The sequence below is a fragment of the Micromys minutus genome, assembly GCF_963924665.1.
Source record: "Micromys minutus genome assembly, chromosome: 6".
Taxonomy (NCBI): Eukaryota; Metazoa; Chordata; class Mammalia; order Rodentia; family Muridae; genus Micromys; species Micromys minutus.
In genome coordinates this window covers 47,808,463-47,821,935 of record NC_137975.1, presented here as the reverse complement: position 1 = coordinate 47,821,935, position 13,473 = coordinate 47,808,463, and the positions used below count along the sequence as shown (strand labels likewise).

Sequence of the window (13,473 nt, the reverse complement as noted above, 5' to 3'; positions counted from 1 at the left end):
CAGTATGAGATAATCACTGCTGATGCCTAGCTATATAAAATTCCAGCGCGTGGGACTTTATTTTCGATTTGAATTTTAGGTTTTACATGTGTGTTCGAGGATGGGTTTGCTAAGAGGGATATGTGGATGTCAGAGAACCATTGGTAATCAGTTCTCTTTCCACATGACTTCTACTAACTGAGCAATCCCTACTCTCTCCCCTCCCCGCCCTTTCCTTCACTTTCCTTTCTTTTCTTCTTCCCCCTCTCTCCTGTCTGTCTTGTCCATTATCTCTCTGTCTGTCTGTCTGTCTATCTATCTATCATCTATCTATCATTTATCTATCATATATTTATCTACCTACCTATCTATGCATCTATGTATCTATATATCATCTATGTATCTTTGTATGTATGTATGTATGTATGTATGTATGTATGTATGTATGTATCTATCTATCTATCTATCTATCTATCTATCTATCTGCCTGCTACATTGTCTGTTCTTGCGACAGATCTTGCTATGTACCTTAGATCAACCTCCATTTGGTTTTCTTTCTTGCTTCCAGGTCCTCCTCCCACACTGGGATTATAGGACCGCCATTGAACTCAGCTTAGTAACATGTAAATTAAAGAATTTTAGATTAATATCCAAATCACTGTTTTGCAGGTAATGAAGACAATGACATCTGTATAACCTCGTTGCAGCAGATAAGAACTGTGACAGGACAGGTGGTCCAGAGTGACGAAAGTCCTGCATCCGCCCAGGTGGCCAAGCCCACTGTGATGTCCCAGCCCCAGAACCACATGGCAGTGCTGTCCGGGCCCCTGGAGCCCTCCTTTCAGTCTGGAATCCTGAGGACGATGTCTCAAAGAGACGTCCGGGCAGAGCTGTTTCTGCGGAGCTTTCTTATGTGGTCCGACACTGTAGAAATGCTGCGTGTGGCTGGGCACCCAGCAGTATACAAGTCAGGATGGCTGTACCCGGTCTACATATTCAGTTTTATCTCTCTCCTGCGAATGGTCTTCACACCTAAGAACCCTCTCCTCAATTCCCTGGGAATCCTGATGCAAGATTTGCCCTTTGTTTTTCTTAGACTCAGTTTAATCATTGTCTTAGGGACAATCACGCCAGTACTGGGCCTTTGTAAAAATGTCCTAGTGACTGTGTCCTATGTTTACTTCAATTATGTAACCAAGCTCAGACCTTTCTCTGCCTTTGAAACCTCTCCGTTTTAAAAATATGTATATGTGTATATATATATATATATATATATATATATATATATATATATATATAAATGGTGCTACATTTAAACAAAATTATATTTCTCCAGTTGCCTCTTCCAGGCTTCCAGAATGCGTAGTTATTAACTTTAGACATGCATATTCTACTTTAGTCTAAAAAAAAATCACTCCTTGATAAAGCCTTTCTAGCAATGACAGGAGCGATGAGATAGATTAAGAATGAGACTTTTATATCGAGTCAGTTGAAGAATATTTTGTGGCTTAATTATTCAAAACCAGTTTTAGGAAATAACTTGAGGTTGTTGAATGTATCTTAGACTTTTCCAGAAAACTGGAGTTATAGGGTCTTGTTCAAACTTAAAATTATACTCTGTGTGTGTGTGTGTGTGTGTTTTCAGCAGTGAGGATTGAACCCAGGGCACACCATCTTAGCACACACCTACTAATAAGTTATATCCCTGGCTTTAGAAATAGATTTTTGCAGTGACCTCTATTAAGTTTATTGACTGCGCAGAAAACTAGGGTCTTCAGCAGACACCAGCTTGGCAGAGCTTCCTTAAGACTTCTTGGGCTGGTGCAGCCGGCACCAGTGTTGAGGGTCATGGAGCCAAGGTGCACTGTGATAGACTAAGCTTTATAATGGATACCATGAACTGAAGACAACACTTAAGAGCGTAACATATATGGGATTCAATGCCATCATAAAAAAACTCAAGTACAACCCTGATATAAAATGATCATTTGGATTTAGTGTGATGCCAAAGGTGTTTTATGTTTCAGTAGGTCTTGAATATCTTCATGTTCCAATGACCATACACACAGTCATGAACTCGGCAAGGGCTATGTTGGCATAGATACTCACATCCACTACAGAGATTCTCTGTTTATAAGGGAAGTGTTTAAGAAGTTTATTTCTGCAGAGTAATGTAGGGACAAATAGCTTTTGAACAGATGAGTAACTCGGAGTGTTCCAAGCCTCTGTCTTGCCCACCCCCAGGCTCCTTTCCCACATAGTTCGCACGCCGTAGAGGAGATCTACTTGTAATTGCTAAGCCTTGCTTATTAGCTTGGGCTAGTTGCTTGAATGCTATGGCCCCCACTACTATGTAAATGATGGACATAATATGAATGCTTCTTTACTAGTGTTAGGAGACTGTAGGATTTGGAGAGCTTGCAACACACTGTCGAACAAATGATATCCCCTTAATAAACGCTGGGCATTTGATGAGACCTTCCCACCCTCTGCTCACTCTCTGAGAATAATAGTGGATAGCTGGCATTTGAGAGATGTAACGTGTAAGATCTCAAGGTTACTACAAGTTTTTATCGATCACTCTTGTGGTCAGTAGTGAATGAGCTATTAAATATTTAGATGGAAGTGAATGTGGGAAGCCATCCTTCCACTTGAATAGAACTGTGAGTTTTCAAAGAACTCAGACTACAGCACGGTGCTTCTTTCTTTTATTTTAAGTTCTTTATTTTTGGATGCAGGGTCTCACTATGTAGCCCAGGCTGGAGTCTGAACTTGAACTCACCAATCTCCTGCTTCAACCTCCCCCCACCGCCCCCAGTGCTGGGATCACAGGGATGTGCATTGCTGAGGATAATACACACCCTCACCAGCTCAAATAAGCACCTGCCACAAAGCCACACCCCCAGAATGCACTTTCTGTGACCGAAAGCTTTTGATTATATATCTGCTTTTCTTGGTTTCTCATTAACTTGACAATCCTATGAAAGGAAGCCTGAGAGGGTCTTGTTTAATGGCACCTTTCTTTCTACCTGTCAGTCCTACAGGTAGGTGCTCACAATGTTTCTAACATAAAATACATATCTTCTAAAATTGAAAAATGCCTACAAGCAAGTGACTAATATACAATGTTCATAAATGCCAAGCTCGTTTACATACGTGTATCTTTATTTTTCAATTCTGAGCGAAAACTTTTAAGTATTACCTGAGCTTAGTCTGCATTTTGTGTCTGAGAGTCGAACATGGATATGCCTGATATCTGGGGATGTTAGTAATACTTGAAACAGATAATGAAGGCATATATAATAAACAGATCATGTGAGGCAGGAGAATCTTTGAGTCTTTAGCCTGAGTGCACAGATGCTTATAAGCTCAAGTCTATGGTATTTAAGAGACATAACAAGAACTTACACTAATGTAGCATCAATAGTTTTATATTATGTAATTAAAACCTATATTACTAAAATTATACTGTAATTCTTATAAGCTTTTTATTGTTGTCTGTATTAAGGTTTTGTGTCCTAATAAAAAGCTTAACTTCTGTTGTAAAGTGTGAATGTAAAAACTGAACATATCTGTAACAGACTGTATTTAAATAAAATCTGAAGGTGCATGATAATTATGTGTATACTTGGAGGGCTGCTTTATTGGATTCTTATATCTACCACTCTTCCAACCCTTATTCTACCCTAATCCATTCCAATAATAAGTAGGAGAGAAAGGTTAGATGGAAAAGAGGGTATGGACCCTTTTAGACTACTTCATGTTGACTAGGGTCATCAAGTTCCCTGGGGCAAGTCCAATCTTCATCATCAGAATATCTCCAACCAGCAATCCAGCAAGAGCAAACACGGTATCAGGAACCAGCAGGGATCAGTCGGGGGTCGTGTGGCAGCCCCAGGGGAGCAGCAGCCATCACAGGCCCTTTGGGGGCTCTCCCATTTATACCCTCTCAAGAGCCCCCAGCATTGCAAACATCAACTATCTGAAACTGGCAAAAATCGCAACCCCTGCCTCAGAGCACGAGACAATCATAGTTAGTGGCTGTGAGCCCGAAGCAGCCCCATTGCCCACACCTGGGATTAAAACAAAAACATATTCATTTAACATTACAGTGTGTGTGCTTAAAAAAAAAACCAAACAAACTAGAATTCTCACTACAATTAAGTGTTCATATAATATGTCAACTTTATATAAGGTTAATTGTTGAGACACATAAAATGTATCTGACTGGATTAATGTCATCGAATCATTATTATGAAAATATAATAGTCTTTTATTGGTGCCTTTTCTTTTGGCAGGTTAATGTTGGTATCACAGTGGGCCAGTGTTACTGCCTGAGTGGTCAGTTAGCAAGGCATGTCTCTGAGTGGTCATTGCCCTAAGGCACAGGAATCTAAAGAAAAACGAAGCAGCTTGCTGGCTTGAGGTGGGGAAGGCATGGGCTATGTGACACAGGATTTGTTTATGGAAAAACTCAGCAACTTTTTCTACCTAGTAAACATTACAAGTATGTTGAATTGGATCTCACAAAAACAAGATATACCTCTTCGCACTTATGGTGTCAAACCAGCTCTCCACACACTACAGGAAACAATAATAAGAAAAGGAACGAGTGATATGTGGAACAAGCACATTTCTTTCTTTTGTTTTCCATGGGCTTGGTTTGGCCATTTTAAATCTTTATTTATTCAGGGTCTCAGTATGTAGCCCTGGCTTTCTTGGGATTTGCTACACAGCCCAGGCTATTCTGAAACCAGGAATGATTCTTCTGCCAATGTCTCCCTGGTGCTAGGATAGTTACAGGTGTGTGCTGCCACACCCAGTTACTTTTTCCCTTTTAATTGAAATCTTGTGAATGAGTAACTCTTTTGTTGTGAGGTTTGCTTCATTATGGGAGTGTGTTTACTTATCTTTCAGCTGCCTGGCAGTCTGCCTCTCATCCCTCTTTTCAACTCTGTAGTCATGTGGTACAAACATGGAGAAAGCAAAGTCAGGGCATGAGGATGGAGAAACAGAGGTGTGTATGTGTGAGCACATGGGGACAAGTCCAACTACCCTGAATAGAACACCAGGTAACACTTCGATAGTTCTCTTGCTCATGGTGTCTTAGCACAGTGATAGAAAAGTAACCAAGACAACAGATCAAATAATACAATAATTAGGAGTAGTTTTAACCTCAAAGAAGCTAAGTAACAAGGAGGGCTCAAGGGAGGGATGGGTGGATCTCATTGTGAAGTGGAAATAGATTAGACTTCCTTGGGGGAGGGGTCTAAATGGGGAGATGGGGATGGAAGCAGGAGGGACTAGGTGAGGGAACGAGTACTGGATGAGACAACTGGAATCCAAGGCAGGAGCATTTCTGTGATGAGCTAGAAACCTAGTGCAATGGAAACTCCCTGAAATCTATGAGGGCAACCATAGCTAAGATTCAGAGCAAAGGGGGATACAAAGCCGGAACTGGCTACCGCCTGTAACCAGACCAGACTGAGTAACCAGTCCCAGTGGAGAGATTGGGACACCAACCCAGCCATAAGCCCTCCTCCTGCCGACAAGATGTACTAGGGTAAAGGTTGCACAGAAATGTGGAAGTGGACAACAAATGACGTTCAGCTTGAGACCCATGAGAGGGAGTCCACCCCTGACACTGTTAGAAGGGCCAGAAGCCAGAAGCTGGATGGCCTAGAAACCTGGGATAGAACCAAACACGACTGGAAAAGAAAGAAAGAAAGAAACAAAGAATGAATGAATGAAAGAAAGAGAGAAAGAAAGAAGGAAGAAAAGAAAAAGAAAATAAATGAAATGATTCCTAAAGACGTTCTGCTTCCCTCGCAGATTGGTGCCTAACTCAGCTGTCATCAGAGAGGCTTCACCCAGCAACTGATGGAAACAGATGCAGAGACCAAATCCTTAGGTGGAGCTTGGGGAATTCTGTAGAAAATGAAGAGGAAAGATTGTAGGAGCCAAAGGGGTCAGGGATACAAGGAAACCCACACAATTAGCTAACTTGGACCCATAGGAGGGCACACAAATATACCAAACAATCAGAAATCTGCATGGGGTTGACCTAGGCCCTCTGTGGATATGTACAGTTGTGTAGTTTGGCCTTCACAATGCGATTCCCAACAGTGGAAGCAGGGGCTGTCTCTGACTCTCTTGCCTGCTTTTGGGACCCTTTTCTCCCACTGGGCTGCCTCTTCTAACCTCAATAGGAGAGGAGGTGCCTAGTCACCTAGTCTTACAATAACTTGATATGCCATGGCTGGTTGACATCCATGGGAGACCTGATCTTTATTTAATTGAAACAGAGGTGGAAGATGGGAGTGCAGAGCTGTATTTAGATATTATATATAATTAAAATTAAGATTAAACATTTTATATCATGATAAATATAAAACACAGCTGAGAAAAAAACTAAAGAATTAAGTAGAAAGATTCCCAAGTTCATGCAACGGAAGACTAAGTCCTGGGAAGAGGATGAGAGTGTTTGAAGACAGGGACAGAAACAGGGCAACCTTATCAAAACCCCAAATTCACTTTACTTTATATATAGGAAACCTTATTTTAAAATCTACATGGAATCTCAAGGGATTATAGGTAGCCAAAACAATTTTCAAAGAAATCAGAGGACTTTTACTTTGTAGTTTTAAATTTTACTACTAAACCAAGCTTCAGTATTAAGAACATTGTGGTAGCAGCCTGAGATGGCTTTATAGGCCTGTGGGATTCAATACAGAGCCTAGATAGAAATTCCATTATGTGTGGCCAGTTGACTTTAGACAAGATGCCAAAACCATTTAGTGTAGAAGCAATAGTATGTTCAACAGGAAGAGATGGAAAAGCTGAGTGCCTCCATGTAGAATGATAGTTGGCTTCATACACACACAGAGAACCCCACATGCATCAAAGACTGGCACATATGCTAAGGCCATGTGACCCTCAGAAGAATGAATCAGGGAAAATCTCCATCACATTGGATTTGATGATGACATATTGCTGTGGCCTCAAGAAAAATAGACAAACTGAACTAACTCTTTCAAAAATTAAAATCTTTTATGCCAAGGGACATTTATCAGAAGAGTGAGCTGTGCCTGTGATCCTAGAACTTGGAAAGCTGATATAGGAGGATGACAAGTTTAAGGCCACTTAGGCTAAATGGTAAGACCCTGACTTAAAATGAAGGATGAGTGTTGGAGGTAAGAGGAGGGGGCTGAGGAGAAGCAGAAAAAGGAGAAAAACAGATGAAGGGAAAAGCAAAAACAAGACCAGAGGGTATTAGAAAATTTTACCAACGTACTCATTTGATAAAAGATTAATATTCAGAATATAAAAAGCTACTCAAGATCCACAGAACCACAGACATTAAGAATGGATCCTGGACCTGGGCTAACATTTCTCTACAGAAAATCTGTGAGTGGCCAGTGGGCATATGTGAATAACTTTAATCATAGCAGCTAGTGCAGAAATGCAAATCGAACTACAGATATCTCTCTCACATAAAATAATGGTTCTTATCAGAAGCAGAAATAAATGTTAGTGAGGACGTGGAGAAATTTTAACCCTTGGTCAGGGAGAGTGCTAAATGGAATAGTCCATGTGGAAAAGAGTTTGCAGTTGTTCCATATGGAGGGGAGACGGGACAGAATTCCAGAAGACCAGAAAAATATGCAGTTGCAGTGGTGTGGGGCGAGGGAACCTCTAGAAAGTCCCAGAGACCTGGGATGTGAGAGGCTCCTAGGACTGAGAATGACCTTAGCTGAAATGCCAGCTTGGGGAGAAGGAACCTGAAGAGACCACCTCCAGTAGAGACATGACCTCCAGTGAAGGAACTGGATTGCCAACTTACCTTCAAAATCTTTGACCCAGAATTGTTCCTGTCTAATAGAAATACAGAGATAAAAATGGAGCATCGAGTGAATGAAAGGCCACTCAGTGACTGGCCCATCTTAAGATCCATCCTATAGGCAGGTACCAAACCCTGACACTATTACTGATGCCATGTTGTGCTTGCAGAAAGGAGCTTGGCATGGCTGTTCTATGAGGGGCTTTACCAGTAGCTGACTGAGATGCTGATAGCCAACCATTGGAGTGAGGTTGTAGAACCCTATGGAAGAGTTAGGGGAAGGATTGAAGGAGCTGAAGAGGAGGGCAACCACATAGGAAGACCAACACTATCAACTAACCTAGACCTCTGGGAACTCTGAGAGACTAAGCCACCAACCAAAGAACATACTGTGGCCCCTGAAACTTATGTAGCAAAGGACTGCCTTGTATGGCCTCAGTGGGAGAGGATGGGCCTAATCCTGTAGAGACTGGTGCCCCTGGGAAGAGGGATGTGTGTGTGAGTGGGTGAGGTGGGGAAGGGGGGGAGGGATAGGGATGATGGGGAATCACCCTCAGGCAAAATGGAGGGGGGAAGAAATCTTGGATGGGGGACAGGGAGGGAGCTACATTTGAAATGTAAATAAAACAAACAAACAAACAAACAAATGAACAAACAAAGGAACCCTAAGCTCTCAGTTGGATGTTTCAGTGTTTTGAGGAGACACCAGAAGTGCAATAGTTATTTTTCATGGTTCTTGACAATACAAAGATTGTTTTAAGGACAGGTCCAAGGAAATTCCTATCCTGCCATCTCCTGAAGTCTTGGATTTGTGTTGATGTGCTCATCTCTGTTAACCTAATGTTCCAATAAAACTAAGATGATGGAGACAAACCCTTTGTGGGTTGTTGGACTCCACCTTATATCAAATCCAGGGTCTTGCTACTGATTCTGATTTTTGTTCATGTGCATGTATGACTCATTGGCATGGCAAAAACATGGGTTTGTGAGTGCTTTCGATTCAGTTAACTCTTATTTTCTTCTGAAAATTAATCAACATAAACCCCAATTAGGCAAAACCACTTGAATGGCTTGCATTCAAAAGACCAACTAAAACGTCTGTGGGCAGCAGGCATGGTGGGGCACACCCATAATCTCAGCTTTCAGAAAGCTGAAACCGGAATTGAGAATCCAAGGCCAGTCTGAGCTACAAAAGGAAGACTGTTTCAATGTTCCTCTGATAAGTCAGCTAAGCAGTGTCTGAAAACAAAGCATTCACTCTGTTTCACCAGTTTTGGGAGAATTTCCTTTGTCCGTTAACTCGGTAAAATGGAAAAGAACAGTGGGTCTCCTCTCAGAATCTTCCTAATTTAGGCTTTTAAAAAAGAAATTTATTGAGAGAAATCGCAGCTCTTATTGGGAAGTAAAGTGCACACCTTTGACTCAGACTTGATGGATCTTCACAGCTCTTTATTTGAAGATAAACCATCTGTTTGCAATTTCTAAATCTCCAGTGTTTCCAGAAGCTTCTTTTAAAACACTGACATTTCCCACGCTCCAGTTTGAGGTCTTTCCCTGGTTATCTAACTATTAGTATCCATTTAGAAATAATATTAATTCTGGTTGAACTCCTGGAAAAAAAGTCAATGTTTAGGTGGGTTGTATGGCACTTTGTGAACGACCCTGGAATGTTAAGACAAAATCCCACTTTCATCAAATCAACAAGTAACTTTTGGACACAAGCCAGGTTTTCTTTTGCAAGAGAGAGGTCTTCCCCTTTTCAAATTCAGAGGACTGTGTTGGTTGAGGCTGGTCAGTCAACCAACAAAGCTTTTGCCACTGTTTCCTCTGGCTTTCTAGAGAAAGGCTTCTAGAACTTTCTCTCTCTGGGCCACACTGAGATTATCTTACAATTAACTTCTCTTTCATTTTCCTTCTAGAGATAGGAGCAAATCTCTATGTGAACAATACCATTGATCCTTTCCAAGGTGTGTGTGTGTGTGTGTGTGTGTGTGTGTGTGTGTGTGTGTGTATGGGGTGGGGGAAGCTCTAAGCTAGAACATAGGATTGGGGTGGGGGTCAGTTTTACATCTTCAGGAAATGCTTCTGATATTTGTATTGAGTGTCCTCCCTTTTCTGCCTCCACAGCTGTCTCCTGGAGACTGTCACTTTCCCCACCCAGATAAAGGACTCCTATGTCACGATGCCCAGCACTGGTGGAGAGCTCAGCTAGGCTGCCTCTCCCCTCCTGCCACTGAGGCCTGGGTCCTCACTTCTCCACACTTCCTGTGTTCCGTTCACTCCTCTCCTACACATGTTCCTCTCTCCCCTTCCTCCTGTGCCTTAGCTTACGAAGCAAAGTTGTAACTTTGAATTCCTGTTTTTCTAACCGCCCCCATGTGACAGGATATCTCTCAACTGGAGGGTTTTCCTAAATTCAGGAGATCTTTAAAAGGGACAGCTTCCTCTGCCCTCCTTTTCAGGCAGGCAGCTCCCAGACCCTGGACTAAGCAAAGGGGCAACCCGGGGACTTGGCTGCTGCATTCTTTGGCTCCCCCCCCCCTTTCCCTCAGTGGAAGATACACTCGGGGCCATGAGGCTTCCCCTGCTCCTGGCTTTTATCTCTGTCATCCCGGTCGCTGTTCAGCTATTGGGTAAGTCCGTTTTGAGTTGGGGGCTTTTGTATACCATTTTGTTTGGAGTTTGTGTTAAGAGTCCTGTGCACATCTGGAAGAGAAGTTGAATGCACTCCTCTTACATCTGTGTTTTTACCTGACCCGCACAGAGCCTGCATCAGGCCTTGGCCTGGCGACCATGGTGGGTGCTGAGTTAGAGCCTGCGATGGTCCTGCTCTCTGTGTTACGTGTTGCCCAGGCTGAAGCACACCAGCACCTTCGTCCTCCTGAGGACAGCATGTCTGGTTATTTCTACCTGGTTTGTGCGATGGCTTCTTGTTTAGTGGCTTGCCCTAGTTCTAGTTTGCAGTTCGTGCCGTTGCTATCCTACTCCCTACAGATACCTCCGAGCATCTCCGGTGGGGAAAGAGGAAGTTGCTGCCCCTCATCCTAGATGCAAATTGATAGCAAGGGGAATCACCCTCGAGGAGGGACATGGTGATTCTCACACTCGGCTTTTTCCGGGAGCCTTTTCATTCATAATTTTCATTGCTAGAAAGTCCCTCCTTTTCTGTATTCAAAATTGTTTATACTGTCTCCCAGGTGGATGTGTTCGATGCTAAGTCTGAAGATGGTTGATATGTCCAAAGGAACTGATCAGGGCTCTTTAGTTGCTCAAGGGCATTGCTGAGTCTGCATTTCTTTGGAAGCTTAAGCACCAGAATGGGAGGGACTGGGAGAGTCTGCACTCCCAGGTCTATTTTGAGACTCATTTTGGGTTGGCTTTTCATCACCCTTCACTTCCATCAGACGACTAAAGCCTGCTGGACACAGTTCATACCCTTGGTCCTAGGCTAAGTTCTGTGGTGACCCCAATGCAGGGGAGTTCTCTAGGGAATTGTTTGATAAAGATTTTTTTTTCAGTTGTCTTAGGAATGTGTTTCCCTTCTTGAAACAGCAGGATGCCTCCCTAATGCCTTTCTCTTTGTGGCTTCAGATGCTGGGATAGAGTATGAGGTTCTGTGGGTCTCTTTGGGCACAGATGTTAGAAACACAGAATGTGGGGATTTGTGGGTCTCTTTGGGCAGAAATACTGAGACAGAGTGTTAAGTCCTGAGGGTCTCTTGGTGGGCCCAGTTATTGGGACACAAAGTGCGAGGACTTTCAGGAGAATAAAAAGTAAATAAAAAGTGGGCACAGGAGAGTCCCTTCCAGATCCAGATTTTTTTTTTTTTTTTTAAATCGAGAGCCTGTGATTTTCAGCCCCTCACTGGGGGATGGTTTCTAGACTTATACTCAGCTGTAGAGCCACACCCCCATCTCTTCTTACTATTTATTTATTTATTTATTTATTTAAAAAACAGTTTTATTGTGTTTGTTGCATTTTGGCATGAGTGTGCCATAGAGACTCATGCGGAAGTCGGACGACATTCCACTGTGTGGGTCCCAGAGATCCACTCCAAGTTGTCAGGTCTGGCCAGATCACCTTTATCTGCTGAGCCACCTCTGGCCTAGGTGGCGGCTGTGCTCATCTTCTCTTCGTCTCAACATCCCAAGTCCCTAAGGGGAAAGTCAGAACATTTGCTTAGTCAATGGCCGATTAAAGGACACCTGAGTTCTCAGGACCCCCTTTCCTGGTTGCCCATCAACTCAAAAGACCCAGAAGAAGATCCTTTTCTACCTGATAAACCATAGCTTTTCTTCAACTGCAAGGGAGTATTCCACCCCAACATTACTGGGTGTATTCCGTGCTGATGCCACTGATGGGCTAGCTGTGATGCGAGTCTAGAGAGGTGAGTAGAAGCTGCCTGAACCTCCTTGCTCTGCTGGCCCACCTCTCAGGAATTACTGAGAGAATCTGGGCACTGACCTTGGACTAAGCAGAGAAGTATAATTTGGTATGGTGTGCTAGTAGACAAAATGACCTTTTGTTTTGTTTTTTGTTTTTCGTTTTTTTTTTTTTTTGGTAGGAAAAAACAAAACATAAAACACTAGCTGATTTATAGCATTTGCAGAATGCCCCCCTCCCCCATAGCATAAATATTCCCATCATGGTCCTCTTCCAACTACTGCCCTGGGGCCAGGGAAGCAGAATTGAGAAGAGAAGCAAGCAACAGACACTGGCTGGTTGGTGCCACAAGGCAACCAGGGCACCTTTCCAGATCTCAGGACACAGCAAAGCAGGGTGTCACATGATGGGGAGTCCAGCCATGAGAAAGGAGAGGAAGTCATGCTATGAGGGAAACTTCACTGGAGGAAAGACTCATTACATGCCACCGGGTCAGTGCTTAGCAGGTGGAGGCCAACCTTGGACACCACTCACTTCCATCTCCAGCTCTTCTGCCCACTACCCCCTTTGGTTTCCTGCCATAATGTGAAGCCAAGCGAGAATGTTAGATCATCCCCGCTAGGAGCTCCAGGCAGAGTGGGAGCAGCTGAGCTGTGATTCTGACGCTGACTTCAGGCTGGAGCGTTTGCTAGGATTCACATCCCGTGCATCCCAGTTTGGTTTCTCCATCTAACACTCAGATTGTCCCATGGCTACTGTAGTATCCATTCTAACAGTCGCTCCTGCAAATACTGATGTCACCTTAAATGCATTTCTTGCAATGTGGATGCTGTATTTATTTACTTGAACTCGATTTAGGGAAGAGAAAAACCAGCCTCATTCTCCATCCTGTTTGTTTGCTACTGTGGTCCTTCCCACAGCTTTCTCAGACTTCATGTTGGAAAGCCTGTTTTCTCATTTACCTGGGGACTGATACCTAGGTTAGATTGTTTCTAGGTAAACATACTTTTACTACATTTTAATTTGTGTTTTATGTGTCTGTGTGCGGACCAGGTCTTCCCATGGCATTCATGTGAAGGTTCAGAAGACAAGTTTTATGATTTGGTCATTCCTTCCATCCTGGGGGTCCCAGGAATCACACTCAGGTCTTCAGGCTTTAAAATTTAGAATTTAGTATATAGGTTATATATTAAATATATTTACATATATAATCGACAAACATTATGGCTTTCCAACATTGAGGCTGGGTGGTGACATCTTTTATTAGCTGG

General features: G+C 42.9%; 2 protein-coding genes across 3 annotated transcripts in view; both read left to right on the top strand.

The window, feature by feature from the left end:
• The window catches only part of TMEM236 (transmembrane protein 236), a gene marked incomplete at both ends in the record, with an annotated part of 45,457 nt that extends 44,240 nt beyond the window's left edge, over positions 1-1,217 (top strand). The window contains one exon of the mRNA XM_080918558.1: positions 649-1,217. Coding sequence (XP_080774684.1) covers positions 649-1,217 — 569 coding nt within the window. The remainder of the gene's footprint in view (positions 1-648) is intronic.
• A 9,087-nt stretch (positions 1,218-10,304) lies between these two features.
• MRC1 (mannose receptor C-type 1) overlaps positions 10,305-13,473 on the top strand; it is an 88,015-nt gene continuing 84,846 nt past the window's right edge. For both annotated transcript variants that reach the window (XM_080917904.1, XM_080917903.1), the window contains exon 1: positions 10,305-10,452. In XM_080917904.1, coding sequence (XP_080774030.1) covers positions 10,392-10,452 — 61 coding nt within the window. In that variant the 5' untranslated portion in view covers positions 10,305-10,391. The remainder of the gene's footprint in view (positions 10,453-13,473) is intronic.